The following is a 17314-nucleotide window of genomic DNA, read 5'->3' as shown; positions in this document are numbered from 1 at the left end:
GCTCCAGTTGACGTGGATGGTAGCCAAGAGTGATGGGAGTTTCAGTCTTAGAATATCCGTCACTGTAGGCAGTTCTGAAGAAGCGGCCTTATACAGAGCCCATAGAATCGTAGAATGTTAGGAGCTGGAAGGGACCCCAAGGGTCATCCAGCCCAACTTTCTGCAATGCAGAAATCGCAGCTGAAGAACCCCTGACGGATGGCCAGCCAAACCTGCAATGACAGAGTCCACCGCCTTCCGAGGGAGTCCAGATTGTGTATTTTGAAGCGTGTTCAGGGTTTATTTTATTTTATTTTATTTGTTTTCACATATTACATTACAAATGTACCAAAGCCAACACCATTTCCTCCCCATCTCTCCATATATTTACATTTGTATTTCCTCAGTCCATCATATTATTCTTTTCTCCTTCCTTCTACTTCCCTCCGCCCCCACTCAATTTCCTCCACATTATGCAATTTACAATAATCTTTGCATTCTACAGTCTTCTCAAATCATCTATATATTATTATCTTTGCTTATTAATTTTTCTACCATCCAGTACTTCACATATTAATCTAGGCATATTAGCGTATCTTTTTTTGAGCAATATTTTGCCATATATTCATCAAAACATTTCCACTCCTTTTTAAATTTTTGATTCGACTGATTTCTTATTATAGCAGCTAATTTTGACAAAATTAAATATTCATTTAGTTTACAAATCCATTCCTCCTTTGTGGGTATAGTTTGTGACTTCCACCTAGCAGCAATCACTATTCTAGCAGCTGTACTTGCATATAGAAAAATTCTTCCCCACCCCCCACCCCCGTGGTATCTCTTCATCTATCAGTCCAAGGAGATATGTCTCTGGTTTCTTTGTTATTGATATTTTCAACATCTCCTTTAGTTCTTCATGTACTACTACCCAAAATTTCTTAATTTCCTCACATCTCCACCACATATGAAATCCAACCTGTGTTGGAGATGTGGTGGAGAAATAAGTGTGTTCAGGGTTAGCCTTGCCAGAACTACCCTTTGGCATGGGAACGAGTGACGGGAAGACCCCCGCGGGAGCCCGTGTGCTGACATTTCCCTCCATTTGCCGCAGGGATGACGACGACGCAGGCCTCTTCCCAGCAGCACCGACAGCCACCCACTGGCCCCCTTTCGCTGAACACAGACTCCAGGAGAAACCAGCCCCAGCAGGTCTCCCCCACGCTCTCGCCTCTGTCGCCAATCACTCAGGTACGCAAGGGATGCGATGGGGGTCACTTTTATTGGGAGCATGCTGTGGGGTAGGCGGCCGAGGCTTGGGTCTGCGGTTTCCATAATCCAGTGCTAGTTTTGACAGAAAGGCTGGCGCTGAAGAGGGGTGGCAGAAAAGATCTGATGTTGTTCTGAGTTACTGGTGCCAGTGAACTTTGTGGCCGAGTGGGGATTTGAACCCTGGTCTGTCTGGTCCCAGTCCAACACTCCAACCAGTGCACCACCACTGGCTGTCTCATATCCCAGCTCTTGATATCCTAGCCTTGGAATTGTTGAATTGTGGAATGGGAAGGGACCCTGAGAGTCATCTAGACCAACGTCCTGCAATGCAGGAATCTTTTGCCCAGCGTGGGGTTCCATGACCCTGAGAGTAAGACTCTCAAAGTTTATCAAGTGGCCCAGTGAGACCTCTGGGCACTTTGGAACGTTTTAAACACACAAGCACACATAGGTTTGAGCATCACTTATTTCTGCTAGGTGCTGGCTGTTTCCACAGACCACTAGTAGGGACCCCTGCTCTTGGACTGGGTCATCTGAAGGAGAGCGCCCTGGCCTCCCTGCCTGTCCTGTGACCCAGGGGAGGCTGTTCCTCACTGCCCTCTCCTGCCCTGTCCCCCTCCCCAGGCCGTGGCAATGGACGCCCTCTCCCTGGAGCAGCAGCTCCCGCCCTACCCCTTCTTTACCCAGACGAGCGCCCAGCAGCAGCAGCAGCAACAGCAGACCCAGGTCGCCAGCGCTCTCCCGCCCAATGCCTCCCTGATGCAGACGTCCGGCCTGCAGCGAGGGGTGCAGCTGCCCCCGCTCTCCGTCACCGTCCCTTCCACAATCCCACAGTCTCCGCCGGGAAGCCAGACCCAGACCTCCATGGGGATAGACATCAGTTCGGTAAGCTGGACTGGGGAAGGGCTGGGCGGGCAAGGTAGGGAGCCCTGTGGGGTGTGGGTCTAGGTCTGGGTGGGTGTGCACGCGGAGGACTTGCAAGATCTCCTGGGTCACGCAGGAATAGGGCAGCGAGATGTTGGTGCGCAACCACCTTGGCAGAAGTGTTGGTCTGCCATCTACATCGCAGGTGCCTGACCTCTTTAGAACTTGAACTGCTTCTCTGTAGACAAAGCAGATGGCTTCCAGGCCCATTTTGTCAGTCACTGCTCCCGCTCCCGGGGGCCTCTGGGAAATGAGTCGCTACAGAGATTTCTCCAGAGGGTGCATGTTAGGAGAAAGGACTGCAATTTCAAGGGGCCTGTGTTGGGCGTTCCTAAGCAGGCTTTTAGGTAACAGCTTCAAGGCAGAGGACAGGCCTGCCTCCCAAGTCCGGCCGTGCGCTCTGTCGTTCTGCTCAGGGCGACTTTCGGGGAGCCCTTGAGAGCTGTCAGCGCCCGTATATTTCCTTGTCTTGGCAAAAGGAAATGGGCATGCTGGCTCCTCGGGACATCAGCCTGAGTGGATTATCAGGATGTACAGGAAACTGTCATGCCCTCTACCCCAGGCTTTTGGCTTGATCAAAGGCAGCTTCTCCTGGGGAGCCTCCCACCTCAGCCTCTGCCAACACCAGGCCCTCTCACTGATCTGGCATCCAACAGTTATGCTACCTGGGAGGGTGGGGTGGTTTTCGGAGTCGCTGCGCAGTGAATGACAAAGGCTGGGTTTAGTTCCCGGCTTCGAGCCTCAGGGTCCTCAGTGGATGGAGGTGTCTCACCTGCCTCACCTGAGCTTCCCACTGAGCCCCCACTGACCATAGAGGTTGCAGGAGCAGCTTTGCTAAGGTTTGAGCTTGCAGCCTTCCCCTTCTGCCCCCTTTCTGTCTTCTCCAAACTCCTCTTCACGCGTTGGAGCGGTTGGCGGAAGCGTTTGCTCTTTTTAGTGTTACGAAGCAGAGCTTGTGTATTTGTGGCTTTTCTTCTTCTTTAAAGGCAGGGGACCAGAAAATTCTGCAGCCTTTCTAAACGATGCCAACTTCTTGACACCCTGCTTCTGAATTGGCTAGGGGTCCTCCCCTTCAGGCCTGGGGGTCCACAGGAGGAGAGATTTTCTCTTGTGCTCGGATCCTGCTTGCAGGTTTTGCTTGGGGACATCTGGTTGGCTACAGTGAGAACAGGACGCTGGACTAGATGGGTCACTGGCCTGATCTGGCCGGCTCTTCTTAGGTTCACACCCTGTTCCAAGCAACCCTTTGCACCAATGAGGTCTGTGTGTTTAACGTTTGACACTGAGGTTCCCAGGAAGTCCGAAATCGCACACACACACCCTTTTTCTCCTGGGATTTCAGTGCGTGCATCCACACCCAGCAACGTTGCCGTTACTATTACTATTATTATTATTACATCCCCTGGACAAGTCAGGGGCGGGCAGGGGAGAAGCACCTTGCTGCAAGACAGGAGTGGAGAGTTCACTGAGCACAGGTCTCCCCAATTTTAGATGCAGGTGTGAGAAAGCGAAAGAAGGGGCTGTGTTCTCCGGAGTGGGCTGAGCCAGGTGCAAAAGCAGTGTGCCAGCCTTAAGCGGGATCCGTGGAGGAGAGGACTTACTGATGGCTACTAGCCATGCTGGCAGGGTTCCCCCTCCATAGTCAGAGGCAGGCCATGCTGCTGAATCCCCGTTGCTGGAAACCGCAGGAGGGGAGACCTGGTACTCAGACCTGTTTGAGGATCAGGCCAATGGCCTGATCCAACAGGCTGCTCTTACATTCATCAGTAGATATGGGGATATGGGCAGTGCTGAAATTAAGCCCTGCATAGATTAATGTATGCATATTTATTCCAATGTAAATGCATAGAAATACCTGTGGCTGGGAGAAACTACAGGAGGGGAAGGTGTCCTTGTGGGATCAGGCCAAAGGGGGCCCACCTAGCCCAGCTTCCTGTACTCACAGGGGCCACCCAGATGCCCCCGTGGGAAACCAGCAAACATGACCAGAGCAGAATGGCAACTCTCCCCACCCAACCGAGTGGCTTCTGGTGAGGACAGGAGGCTGGGCTAGATGGGCTTTTGGCCTGACTCAGTGGCAGCGCTCTTCTTACGTCCACACGGGTCCTTTCCCTCCAGGATCTTTGGGGGAAGCCTGACTAGGAAAGGGATGTTTAAAAACCAGCTGTGTCTCCTCAATGCCTTTCCTGTCATTCTAAGGAGCAGAGGCATTTGGAATACAGCGTATGGTTCCTGGCTGCACCTTGCTCTCCAGGAAGCTGGGGAGGAAGTCCAGAAATGATTGTACCCCCCCACTTTTTTCTGTCCATGATCTCTCGGGGCATTGTTTAACCGGTACTAGCTGACTCCCTGGGTGTTCATACAAGGGCTTTTCTTCCGTCCCATCTCTCTCTCTCTCTCTCTCTCTCTCTCTCTCTCTCTCTCTCTCTCCACGAAAGAACCCTGTGATTTCATCTGCCTTCTCTCCTTCCCCCTACCCTATTCTCTCTCTCTTTCTCTAACTCTATGTCCTTCTGTAGGGTTCACTCCAGCAGTACCGCAACAATGCTGGCTCCCCGGCCAACCAGTCTCCCACCTCTCCTGTCTCCAATCAAGCTTTCTCTCCTGGCAGCTCCCCTCAAGTAAGGGACTGACTGCATCTGTGTGTGTGTGTGTTCTCTCTCTCTCTCTCTCTCCAGGCCTTTCGCTTCCATGCTTCTCAATGGCTCCGTCTTATTTTCTCTCTCTCCCCAATCCCTCTTAATGTCACATTGTCCAATTTTTAGATATATATCTTTATTTATTGAATTTCTATACCACCCTTCGTCTGAGGGTCCCAGGGCGGTTTACGATAAAAAACGCAAATGCACATAGTAGCAGACAAAAACAATGCCCCCCTCACTTCCAGCTATGTCTAGATGAGTGCTTGCCTGTTTTTAAATAAGGCGTAAAAACAGGGTTTGCACCGAGCCTGTACAATGCTGGTGGATTCATACTGCTTCAGCTATCGCATAGGTTTTTCTAAATGTGCAGACTGTTTTGATAATCCAAGAGGTTCCCCCCCCTTAAAGCACACACTGATTTATATAAGTGGGTTTGAGATGACATGAGTTGAAAGGTGGCCAACTTTCTGCTGTTAAGTTGTAAACAACACACTTCAGAGTACAAGGTGCAGCTTCTGGTTTTCTTCAGTATCGTCCATCACTGTTTTCGGCACTAAGTACAAATCTTACTCGGCTTCTCAGTGGCCACTGGAAGCGATATTGTATAATAATAATAATAATAATAATAATAATAATAATAATAATAATAATTTGTACCCCGTCCATCTGGCTGGGTTTCCCTAGCCACTCTGGGCGGCTTCCATAGAAACCAAAAAACACTAAAATATCATACATTAAAAACTTCCCTGAACAGGGCTGCCTTAAGATGTCTTCTGAATGTCATGTAGTTGTTTATCGTTTTGACATCTGATGGGAGGGCGTTCCACAGGGCGGGCGCCACTACCGAAAAGGCCCTCTGCCTGGTTCCCTGTAGCTTTGCTTCTCGCAATGAGGGAACCGCCAGAAGGCCCTCGGCGCTGGACCTCAGCGTCCGGGCAGAACGATGGGGGTGGAGACGCTCCTTCAGGTATAATAACTATTAATATTATTAGTGCCATGAATTTCCTGCGCTTTGTCCTACATTAAACACACAGAGACCTACTTTTGAGTAGACATGTATACAGATGTGGCTGGGCTGCAGAGCACAGGTTCTTTAAAAGAAAACACACAGACACACACAGACACACACACACACACACACACACACACACACACACACACCAAATAAGCATGTTTGCTAGGTTTAAAACAGGCCAAGTAACAAGAAGAGGGGAAAGAATCTCCAGCCCTTAACACAGAGCTCTTAATCCATCACACACAGTCCGAGTTCCAAAAGTGAGTTTCAAAAATCCAAAGGAAGAAGAGGGTTAGTTAAAAATTGAATTGAAAGACCAAAAGAAGAATCAAATTGTGAGACTTAAGTGTTTGTATAAAGACTTTGTTGTCCCGTGGTACCTTGGAAGATAATCAGACCCAAACGGCAAATAGTGGGTTTGGAGGCCTGCTAACACAGCCGGAACGAGTCGGCTAAGTCATCGCACAGCAAAGACCCGCCGTAGGCGGCATGTTAATTGCCCACACAGCTGACGGCAGCCGGAGCACATGAAACCTTTTAGTACTTTCGTATTCAGGGAAAGCAAAGCACCGCTCGTTCCCAGCTCTCATCCCACAACGTGGGAGCAGTTGAAACAATCAGCAGCCGTTAGAAAGGGTTTTGAAAGGGTGAAGCAGCACAGAGCGGGAGACCTCAGGCAGTCTTGGGTGCTGCTGCTGCTGCTTGGTGGGAAAATCAGGGGTAGCCAACCTTTCACACCCTCCATTGTAGAGTTGGAAGGGACCCTGAGGGTCATCTAGCCCAACCCCCACAATTCAGGAATCTCAACCAAAGCATCCATGATAGAGGGGTCATCCAACCTCTACTTAAAAACCTCTAAGGAAGGAGAACAAGGGAGACTGTTCCACTGTCAAACAGCTCTCACTGTCAAAGTTCTTCCTGATGTTGAGTCCAAACCTCCTTTCTTGTAACTTGAAGCCATCAGTGCAACTTCTGTGTGGAGAAAATCAGGGAAGGCCAAGCTTCTGCCCTCCAGAAGTTCCTGGACTACAGTTCCCATCATCCCCTGCCCATATAGGCAACAGCAAAGGGAGGTGGGAGTTGAGGTCCAGCAGCGCCTTGGAGGGCCACCGCCTTTCCCCCATCCCTACGTTAAATTTAATGTACAGGCCTGGCCACTTGATTCGATAGCCTTGTAAATAAATCGGGGGTCGTGTCCAAGCAAGTTTTTCCCTGAGCACGACCTACTGAAATCAGTATACCCAAGCGAGTCGTGCTCATTTGATTTCCCCAGGTCTGCTCGGAGGACGACTGAACTCTGGCTACAGCCCTTGGTTGTTACAGAGGGGAGGCATAGACTGAGCACCGGCACCTAGCCACATTAGCTATGTGGGGCCTCCCTGCTCAGGCACACTCTACCTCTGAATGCCGCCTGCTGCTGGTGTGCTGGAGAGAGCACCAGTGGCTGTCGGCCATCATAGCAAAATGGAACCCTTGTGTGCTGCCACCAAACACCAGGTGGTGGCGACAGGGGGCTGCTACCATTTCCTTCCTGCCCGGTTTAGGGGGCATCTGCAGAAAGGAGGGTGCCAAGCCGGTGGCCTCGTCCCCCTCTCTCCACCTGCCTCGATTCAGAAGGCCGAGAAGTCTTGGAGCACAGTTTGCAGGGTCAGGTTCATGCAGGAAGAACAAAGCTGTGAGCCAGCCTTATGAGGAAAGGTTCCAGTGTGTGCATTTGTCCTTTTTTTCAGTTTTGAGAAAAGACGAGCAACAGGCGATGGGATAGAAGCCTATACAAAACTAGAAAGTGGGCAGAGAAAACATTTTTCTCCCTCACACAAGGAGCTGGACCTCTTGGGCATTGAGGGGAATTCCTGGCCTTCCTTGCCGCAGCGCTCAGCCATTCAGTTAACGAAAGCTAGCAAGCCCCTCTCCCTCTTCGGTTCTGCAGAGAGAGCCTTTGGCTTCCGCAGCCAGCGGAAGAGGCCAGGTCTTGGATCCCAAAGTGCTGAAGTGATTAAAAAAAAGCCCTTCTCGTTTAATCACGTCTCCTCCACCCCCCCCAACCTCCCTGGTCTCTGCTGGCAAAGTTATTAAAAACAGTGCAGTTAAGGATCCTCAAGGGGAGCAATTTTTTTTATTAAAAAAATGCATCTGTATCACTTTGCACTGCTGCACAGTTGTAAAATGAGAGTGGTTTCTCATAGACCCGCTGGTGGGGAGGAGGTGGTCGGATTATAATAGCCCAGCAGAGAAAGGTTAGGGCAGAGGGATTCCTGAATTTAGGTCGATAAAGGGGGAGGAGGCTCGCTTGCTGCTGCCCGTCTCGGCTGTTTTTTAAGCGCAGGACCAGGCTTGCAGAATCAACCTGGTTGGATTTTTTTAAAATTTTTTTGCAAAAAAACCTCTTTAGGTCTTTCCTACTTTATAAGAGACCTTGTGAGACCAGGACTCTAGAAGGCAGGGTAAAAGGAAAGATTTGCTTTGCTTTGCCTTCTTCATTTTGAAGCAGTTTGGGGAATTGTAGCATTCGGGAGTTTCTCCATCAGGCTTTGCCAAGCTGATCTAATCTGCGCATGACTAGCGTTGGATGGAAATAGTAATAACAGCTGTAGGAGTAGGAGTACAAATAAAAATATTATTGGGCCACAACCAAGCGAATCTTACCAGCGTCTGATGAGCGTTGGATATAACGAGTCATAAGTGCAGTGGTAGTAGGAATAAAAATCTTGTTGTCATTCCAAGTAAACCTCCTAACCAAAGGAAGAGTGGGGCATCTCAGTTGCTGCTGTTTTGGGTAGCACAGCCCCTTATCCTCCCCATTGCTCCATTGGCATGCAGTCATGTTGGTCAGGACAGTTTGCAAACTATCTCATCCATCAGAGCCTTTCTACCCCTCTCCCACCCTCTGGGGCAGACATGCTTCTTCAAACCATGCGCCACCCATTCACTTTTGTCCCCTCTCCCCCTTTCCGGCCTGTGTGTTTCTGGCATGGTGGTGGCAGCGGCATAGCCCTCATCTAAGGTGGAAACCGGGTTACTGTGCCCCCCAAGTCCCATCTCCTCCTCTAGAGCTCTGCTCTTGAATTCATCATTCTGGGGCTGGTTGGTAGTTAGCCAGTGGGGTGGGGTGGGGTGGGGTGGGGATTTCACCACGCAGCCTTCAATTCAGCATCCTCAAGGGCGGTCTTGGCAGACTGTCTGCTGCCCCCACTCTGGATTTCAGCAAAGGGCTCTTCTCTGCACTGATTCTCCTCCTCCTCCTCCTCCTCCTCCTTGCAGCAAACATCTATCCTGGGGAGCGTCTTCGGGGATTCCTGTTACGACCAGCAGATGACGGCCAGGCAGGCAAACGCTTTATCTCATCAGGTGAGAGCGCTTTCTGTGACTCCCAAGCACCCCTTGACTGGAGGTTCAAATGGGATTGGTGGTTTCGACTCTTCACCACCCAGAGAAGTTTGGTTCATCAGGTGGGCGGCCAGATAAAATATTTGTTAAATTTGTATGCCGCCCTTCGTCCATAGATCTGGGGGTGGTTCGCAGCGTCAAAATGCTAAATCACAATTTTAGCCATGGTTGCAAAGCGGAACGTAGAATCGTAGGATTGTAGACTGGGAGGGAGGGTCCCCAAGGGTCATCTAGCCCAGCCCATGGTTCAGAGCAGTATGCCCTTGGGATGATGATGATGATGATGTATAACTTGTACCCCCACCCATCTGACTGGTGGGTTATGAACCCAGCCCAGCAAGGCTCTTTTATTAAGTTCTTACCTCCAGGATTCCTTCCTCCAGCTTGAGCAGTTCAACATGATTGAGAACGCCATCAGCTCCAACAGCCTCTACAGCCCCTGCTCCACCCTCAATTACTCCCAGGCGGCCATGATGGGCCTCACCGGAAGCCACGGGAGCCTCCAGGACGCCCAGCAGCTCAGCTACGCCAGCCACGGGAACATCCCAAACATCATCCTCACAGGTGGGTCCGTGGTTTGGTGCGCATCGCCACCCTTTGGACCTTTGCAGCTGCTGAATTTCTGAACAGCAGCGGCTGGTAGGGCAGAAGTAGGGAGCCCAACAGCAGGTGGCACTGCGGCCGGCGAGAGACGGAGCCCACAAATGATAGTTTTCTCCTCCTCCCTGCTGATTTCCTCCTACAAGGAGCAATCGATGAACCAGTCTTTATGACAGTCAAAGACCAGCTGGTGAAAAGAGCAATAAAAACAGGTATAACTGCTTCAGCACCAAGGGGCAGAAGAAGTAGGCAGAGCTGAGAATTTCACGTGTGCTTATTTGCATTAAAAGCAACACTCTGATAGCTAAAGTATGTGAACCAGAGTTTAAAATTGTTATTCGTTCGCTGACCATCACTGTCACCATGGCGTGGCCTGGCCTTGTTGCCATAAAACAGAATTTCCTGACGGGCCTGGTGACCTCCAAGTCTTGGATTTTACAAGGGGAGACAGTGAGAATCAGGAGGAAGAGGCTGGCAGGCAGGCAGGGCCACCCCCCAGACTGGTTGCAGGTCAGAAGGCGGGCAGACAGAGGCTGGTGGGGCAGTGCCCATTATGCCCTTGCAGAGCAGACTCCATTGTTTCTGGGCCAGACAGTGTAGACCATGGGTCAGCAAACTTTTTCAGCAGGGGGCCATTCCACTGTCCCTCAGAACTAGTTGGGGGCCGGACTATTTTTTTTTTTTTTTTAATGAATTCCTCTGCCCCACAAATAACCCAGAGATGCATTTTAAATAAAAGGACACATTCTACTCATGTAAAAACACGCTGATTCCTGGACTGTTGGTGGGCTGGATTGAGAAGGCGATTGGGCCGCATCTGGCCCCCGGGCCGCCTACCCATGGTGTAGAAAGAACTGAGCTACATGGACTCAAGGGTCGGACTTGGCACAAGGCGAATTCCTACGTTTTCCTTGTTTGGAAAACCATGAGGACTAGAACATTGTTTTTCTAGGAAGAGCTGCAGCTTAGCTCCAGGGCTTCACATGCAGCTTTCCCCAGGTGCAATCCCCTGCAGCACCTTTGGGTCGGGCTGGGAATGTCCCCCACCCTGGGTCTGACTGTCTGAACAGCTTCGTGTGTTGCTAACGCCTGAAGTTAGCTCCTGGGCTGCCCCAAGGAGTGGGTCAGGTGGAAGAGGAGCGGAGGCTGGTCCTAACCAAAGGTCTGTCTGTCTTTCTCTCTCTCCCTCCACCCTGCCACTCCCAGTGACCGGGGAGTCCCCTCCCAGCCTGTCGAAGGACCTGACCAGCTCTCTGGCCGGCGTGGGGGATGTCAGCTTCGACTCTGATTCCCAGTTCCCCCTGGACGAACTCAAAATCGACCCCCTGACCTTGGACGGGCTGCACATGCTCAACGACCCCGACATGGTCCTCGCTGACCCCGCCACAGAGGACACTTTCCGGATGGACCGGCTGTAGGGGAGAGGGGAAGAGGGGGCGCGTCGCCGAGAGTGAGAGAGCGCATGCCAAATCTCAAATAAAAGGTGTACCAAGTCTCGGCGCCCGCAGAGGCAGGGACCGGCCCACCTCGGGTCCGTCGCACCTGAGAGCCGGGCTCGTTCCACCCTCACAGAGCAGCTGCCCACCCCCCCGTCTCCCCCCCTCCAGAGGCCACTGGTTTGGGAGAGGACCTCTTTATCCACAAGCCCCCCTTGCGCCCTTTCCGTTCCTCTCGCCCTCTGCTTGCCACCAAAGTTCGGTCCTTGTTCTCCTTTGCACTAAATGGTTTCTCCGTGTTTGTTTTTGGGAAGGCAGGGAGTGGGGTGGCAGTAGAGGAGGCTGCTCCCTCTCTTCCTCTCCCCCCCCCCCCGCCCCGGTGGCTGGGCAAAGCGCTCTGAAAAGGTAAATAGATAGTTCTTATCCCCCCCCACCTCTGTCAAAACTACCGAGTCTCCAGTTTCGGTTACAGAAACAGCCACTTCTGCATGAAGCCGGGAGCTTGGGGGGGGGGTGCTGGGGGTTGCGCGACAGACACGTGAAGCCCCACCACCCCTGAGTTCAAAAGCTACGTTGTGGATATTGCTGCTTTCCTTCTGGGAAATGGGGTGGGTGGGGTTTTAGTACAGGAGGTGGTGGGGAGAGTCAGGTGAGCCCTCCAGAATAATTCCCTGAGGCAGATGCTTGGCTTTGAAGGATGGGGAGGGGTGTAAATGGTTAGTGATCTCCTGCCCCCCCCCTTTCGCTAGCCTTGACTCTCATCCAAAACTCTATTGCTGCCTGTTCCCCCGTTTGCCTCCTTGCTCAACAGTTGCAGAAACATCTCTTTTTGGGGGGCCACACCGTCCGGGGATTTATTTGCACGAGCCGCCTAACTCCTCTTTCCGATTCAAAGGACTTTTTGGCAGGGGGTGGGGGACAGGTAGAGGAAGAGGAGGGGCAATTTTATTTATGTCGCATACTTCCGTTACCTAAAGGAAGGAGCTACGGTTTCCTCTTGGTTAAACGCTTGCGGGATTATTGCTGTCCAGCGTGCAAGTCTCTCTCCCCTCCCCTTTTTGCATGGCAAAGGCAGTTCCCGCCCAGTATTAAAGGAAAATATCTCACGTGCATGATTTGTTATTTTTTGGCAGGGAATAGCGAGGAAAATCCGGTCAGCCTTGGAGGGGCGCCGAGCCAGACTGAGCCCCCAAATGGTTGCTGAGGGTGGCAGAATCAGAGGGGTTCAGTGGGGAATCGTTTAAGGGGACCCCAAGACGTACACACACGTCTCCTGCTTGCAAAGTGGACAGAGATGTTCTCTCCTTTGACGTCTTGAGCGGAAGGCGCTCTTTGGCGTGGGGCAGTTTTTTGGACTGACTCCAATGCGTTTGTCACTTTCCATTGGCAGAATCTCGTGCCAAGTGCCCCTGGGGTGTTGGTGGGTCCCTGAAACACATGTCTGGAGCTCAGAAATCCTTTCGCAGGCATGTTTGTGAGTCTGAATGCTTCAGGCAGGGTCTCCCTGCTCCCCACCCCCCAAACACTTTTCTTTTACAGCATCCCATTCTCCAGGCCAGGTCCCTGGTTTTCTGTGCTGCTGGGGAGGAAGTGAACCTCCCATTTGCCGAAAATGCTAATCTGGTAGCCTCCTGTGGCTCCCTTGGCCTGGCTGGGCGATATCTTAAGTCCTCTGGGCCTTCCTGGCTGGCGCAGCAGAGCTCACCTCCCCGCCGTCCCCTCTTCTGCTCTGAGTTGGCCGGGCAGCGTTCAACTTGAGTCCCTGCCTCGTTGTCCCTCAGGTTCTGGGTTTGAGTCCTGCCATAGCCTTCCCCGAATGCCTCCCCCCCCGGCGAGTTACAGCTGGGCCCCTGGGCCCCTGCATGTGCCGCTAGGAAGTCCCGTTCCGAGTACATGTCTGCTTACACTCCGCCTGTGCCATCCTTTGTTTTACGACTTTTGCACTAAAACTGTGCTGTCTCCTAGGCGTTCTGTGTGGGCGCTTCGATGCAGTGCTTCTCCCCCAACCCTTTCAACTCCCAAGAAGTGGCCTCTCCCATTGTTATATAACCCGTATCAGTATTTTAGCCTCTAGTACTCGCCGTGGTCTGCCCATTTCAAGGCTGCTCTGGGTCCCTCTCCTGCACGAGGAGGAGTCCCGTCTGCTAAAAAAACCCCCAGGAGGTGGTAACTCTCCTTCTCCGAACGGTGAATGCAGGGATCTCGTCCTTTGGCCTCCAGCGATCCTGTCAGAATTCATTGGTCCGACTCTCTGGGATGCCCTTCCCTCAGATCTCAACATGTGCACAGTCCTCTTCAGTCTTTGGCCTGCCGTTTGGGGATGTGGACTTGGAAGACTCGTTTCCTGGTCTGGTAAACACACGCAGCTCTCGAACCGGACAGTTTTATAGGGAGATGTACAAATCTCTCCTCCTCCCCTTTTCTAAATTACACATTGTACATAGGAGAGCCTGAGTGCGGATAAACTGTAAGTAGTTTTACAAAAATGGCCTTAATATATATCTCTCTATATATCTATATATCTGTATACACACGTGAAACACAAACACAAAAGAACCCTTTCTGGATTTGTTTGAGGGTCACTGAGGATTAGGGACCATTTGCTTTGGAGGGGCACTGTTTAAATTTCTGGTTTGTGTTTCGTTTGTTGCTGTTGCTGGAAACTCTTGTTAAAGATGGCAGGATCGTAGCGCAAGATACTTCGATGTGCTCGGTATCTCTCTTCCCAGCATGGGGCAGCGTCATTCTTAATTTATCATGTTGAGTATCCAAGCGATGACTTTAGCACAACGGCAATTTACTTCCTCCGTTAATGCACCTTATATTCTGCTTCTTTCTGTTTTTTCATCATGGGGAGGGGGGGGGGATTTCTATCCTCACCCCCACCCTCAATTGTGTGTTTAAGGCCAGGCACCCGGAGGTTTTGAGATACATGCTCTGTGTGCACCAAAAGCTGATGCAGAAGCTTGCTTAAAATTGCTTATTTTGAAGGGGGAAGAGCTGAAAGCTCCCCATATCCTTCCTTTTGGGGGATTCTGCCCACCATGATTCTGTTCCAGGGGAAAAGGCTTTGTTGCAGGAAGTCCTGCTTCGTTCAGAAGCGGGAGTGTTGTGCGTTGCTCAGTTAGGGGCAGGTTTAAAAGAGCTGCTCTCTTTCGGTTAGGTGCCTGGCTTGTGTACGGATGGGCACTGTGGTGCGTTTGTCTTAAGCCGTTCTTTCTGTACTCTCCTTTCCTCCCCACCCCCTTTACCTTCCCAACAACCCTTTGAGGTAGGTTAGGCCAAGAGATGGCAGCTGGCCCAGCGAGTGCCTGTGCTCAGTGGTCGTTTTATCCTGGGTCTCCGTGGGCCTGGTCCAGTATTGCTCTGTGTGTGTGTGTGTGCGCGCGCCAGCTAATAATACTGTGTAAACAAGACCAGTTTCACCCCTGCAGTGTGGTCTGAGCCCCTGAACTTACATAAGCAGTGCCCTTTCTCCTTACAATTTGGCAAGAAAAAGTTCCCAGTGAGGAAAGGAGCGCAGAAGTCGACGTCCCTCCAGTTTCCACCCGGCTCTGCTTGCTCCACAGCACCTCCACTGGAGCAGGCCAGGAGGGGTACTGCGCCTTCTCATCCCAGGGGGAGTCCCAGGAGCCAGGAGGGTCCCCTTTCATTGCCGATTCTGGTCTGCCACCTCAGGCACTTGGGTGCACCCACAGAGGCCACTGGCTGCCAGGCAGTACAGGCTTCCATAGCTCAGTTGGTAAGAGCATGAGACTCTGAATCTCAGGGTTGTGGGTTCGAGACCCGTGTTGGGTGAAAGGTTCCTGCATTGCAGGGGGATGGGCTAGATGACCCCTTGGGGTCCCTTCCAGCTCTACAAGTCTGTGATTCCTAGCAGGAGCTTTGCTGCCAGCCCAAAATATTAGCAAGGCATGTTAGAGCCCTAGAGCTGATGGGGGGTATGGGGCAATTAGTCCAATTCTGCAGATTTCGAGTATCTTTGTAATAAACAAGACTCTATTCTGGAAAAATGCCACATCACATTCCTTAAATCCCCACCCAACAGCTGCCATTGTTGGCCTTTGAAAATGGAAGTTGGCCCCCAAAAGCCCCTCTTGGCATCAAGTGCCAAATGAATTAAATGGCAATGAGGACTGGCACCCTCGTTGTCAGGGCCCTGCTCCATTTCCATCCTTGCAAGCTGTGTGGAGAAGCGTTCCTGAGCATATGCAGAGTTCCGCTGCTGCCCCCTCCTCCTCTCCCCCTGTAACCCCCACGCCCCGATGGACCTGGTCCCGGTTTTGTAAGGGGTGTGTGTGTCTCCCCACCTGCTCTTTGGGTGGGCTCTGGCGGCCAGCGGTTGTCGAGAGGCCAGGATGGGTATCAGAAGCGATTGCGAGGATGGCAGGCTGTTGGCAGAGAGGCCGGGTGCTGGTGTTTTAAATCCACAATGCTTTCCGTCAGCTTCGAAAAATGTCTTGCAAAAGCAGGGGGAGTATCCTGAGCCAGAGTGAATGACTATAAATACATATATATTGGCGTGTGTGTGTCCGCGCATGTGTAAGCAAACTGAGATGGAAGTGTAAAAAAAGCAAGACTTAAAGTGGTGCAGGGAGCAGGGTACAGATCCAGCAACTGGGTCAGGCCCAGCCCCCTCTTCCCACAGCAAGCAGGGGCCTAATTGTCCGGATGTCCTCGGATACAGGATGCTGGGCTTGGTGGTGGTCAGACCCAGCTATGCACAAATTGGGGGCGGGTAGGATAAGACACCCCCCCCATCCCTGCCAAAAAAGGCCAAATTTGGGGGTGGCCTCTGCCCATTGCATGTCCAGGGAAAACTGAATCCTGTTGTCGCTGTGGCTTTTCTGCATGTTTGCAGGAGTCTTGCTGGGGGCTCCTTGTAAATCTATCTCTGACAGGCAGCAGCAAGAGACTGAACTGTCCCTTTTTTAAATAGAAAAGAAAAAGGAAAGCTACTTCTTTCTCTCCCCCCCCCCCCATTTCCATCCTCCTTTTCCTGCCTCCATCCTTTCAAGGCAGCCATCTCCCCCCACCCTTTTTTTCTTAGGTAGAATTCCTCTCCGGAAGAGGACTACCTACATACTACACCCGTGGCTTTTGAAAAATGAAAGAAGGCACTTTGATTTATTTTTTTTTAATTAAAAAAATTCCCTTGTCACTGTGAAAACATCTGTGAAAGAGCAGTTGAATATCTGAGTATGCATTCTTCTTCTTTTTAGGGGGAAAAAGGGGGGACCCAAACAAAAAGTTAAGTGTTTTTGTGTTGTAACTTTTTTTTTTAAATGAACCGGTTTAACCTTCCTTTTATTTTCAAAAGAAAACTTGTAGGGTTTGAGCGGAATTCCCATATTGCAATATGTGAATTGGGGGTGGGTGCGGAGGGTTTAAATAACCAACACACTACGTTTATGGGAACTTCAGTCGATATCTTTGTGCTTTTTGTTGTATTTATTATTATTGTTTTTTATTTTTTTTTAGAAAAAGGGGGAAACAACTTCCTTCCGGGGAGGGGGAGGAGGGCACGGTGCGTGTGTGTGTGTATATAAATATATATATATATATATATATTTTAAAAAAGTATATATAAATAAATGTGAGCTTGGCCAGTTTCTACTGTGTTTATAAAGGAAAGGCGTGGCTTTTTGGGGGGAGGGGAACGCAGGCTGGGGGGGGAGAGACGCTTTGAGGCAGCAGCAGCAGCAGCAGCAGCAACAGCTTGGTACTTTCTGCCTTTGGGGTTTTGGTTTTCATCCCTCTTTTTCATAAGAACCGAAAGCAAAAAAAATGTATAAATAGCTGTTGGTATCTTAGCATGTGTATTGAAGCAAAGGCTGTCTTGGCTCAATGTCCCCATTCTCCACCTGCAGATTGGACGATCTCACGCCCGTGGTTGAGAATTCATTGCCTTTTTTTGCTTTTTGCCTGGTTCCCTTCTCTCCTCTCCTACTTCCCCCCCCCTCCACCCCAAAGCCTTCTCGGTATATCGATAACAATGACAAAATCCCCAGCGTTAATCGTTCTCCTCCTCCCACCAGCCCCAATTTTCAGGTGTGTCAAAA

At 51.0% G+C, this 17314-nt stretch overlaps 1 protein-coding gene across 3 annotated transcripts in view; it reads left to right on the top strand.

Annotated features, from left to right (window-relative positions):
- The window catches only part of CRTC1 (CREB regulated transcription coactivator 1), a 50104-nt gene extending 33377 nt beyond the window's left edge, over positions 1–16727 (top strand). Inside the window, exons 6-12 of one of the 3 annotated variants that reach the window (XR_014521001.1) lie at positions 1091–1227; positions 1873–2133; positions 4692–4793; positions 9091–9177; positions 9600–9780; positions 11023–14884; positions 14931–16727. Coding sequence is in view for 2 of the 3 variants with exons in the window: in XM_083483923.1 (XP_083340049.1) it covers positions 1091–1227; positions 1873–2133; positions 4692–4793; positions 9091–9177; positions 9585–9780; positions 11023–11234 (995 nt within the window). In the remaining variant the exon portion in view is untranslated. Of the gene's footprint in view, positions 1–1090; positions 1228–1872; positions 2134–4691; positions 4794–9090; positions 9178–9584; positions 9781–11022 lie in introns of all 3 variants that reach the window. The other 2 variants (XM_083483924.1, XM_083483923.1) reach the window with 2 other exon arrangements.
- Positions 16728–17314: the final 587 nt, after the last annotated feature.

This window comes from Podarcis liolepis (assembly GCF_965112155.1).
Source record: "Podarcis liolepis genome assembly, chromosome: 18".
In the NCBI taxonomy this organism is placed as follows: Eukaryota; Metazoa; Chordata; class Lepidosauria; order Squamata; family Lacertidae; genus Podarcis; species Podarcis liolepis.
The sequence above is the reverse complement of the archived record's forward strand: the minus strand, read 5'-3'. Positions and strand labels throughout refer to the sequence as shown.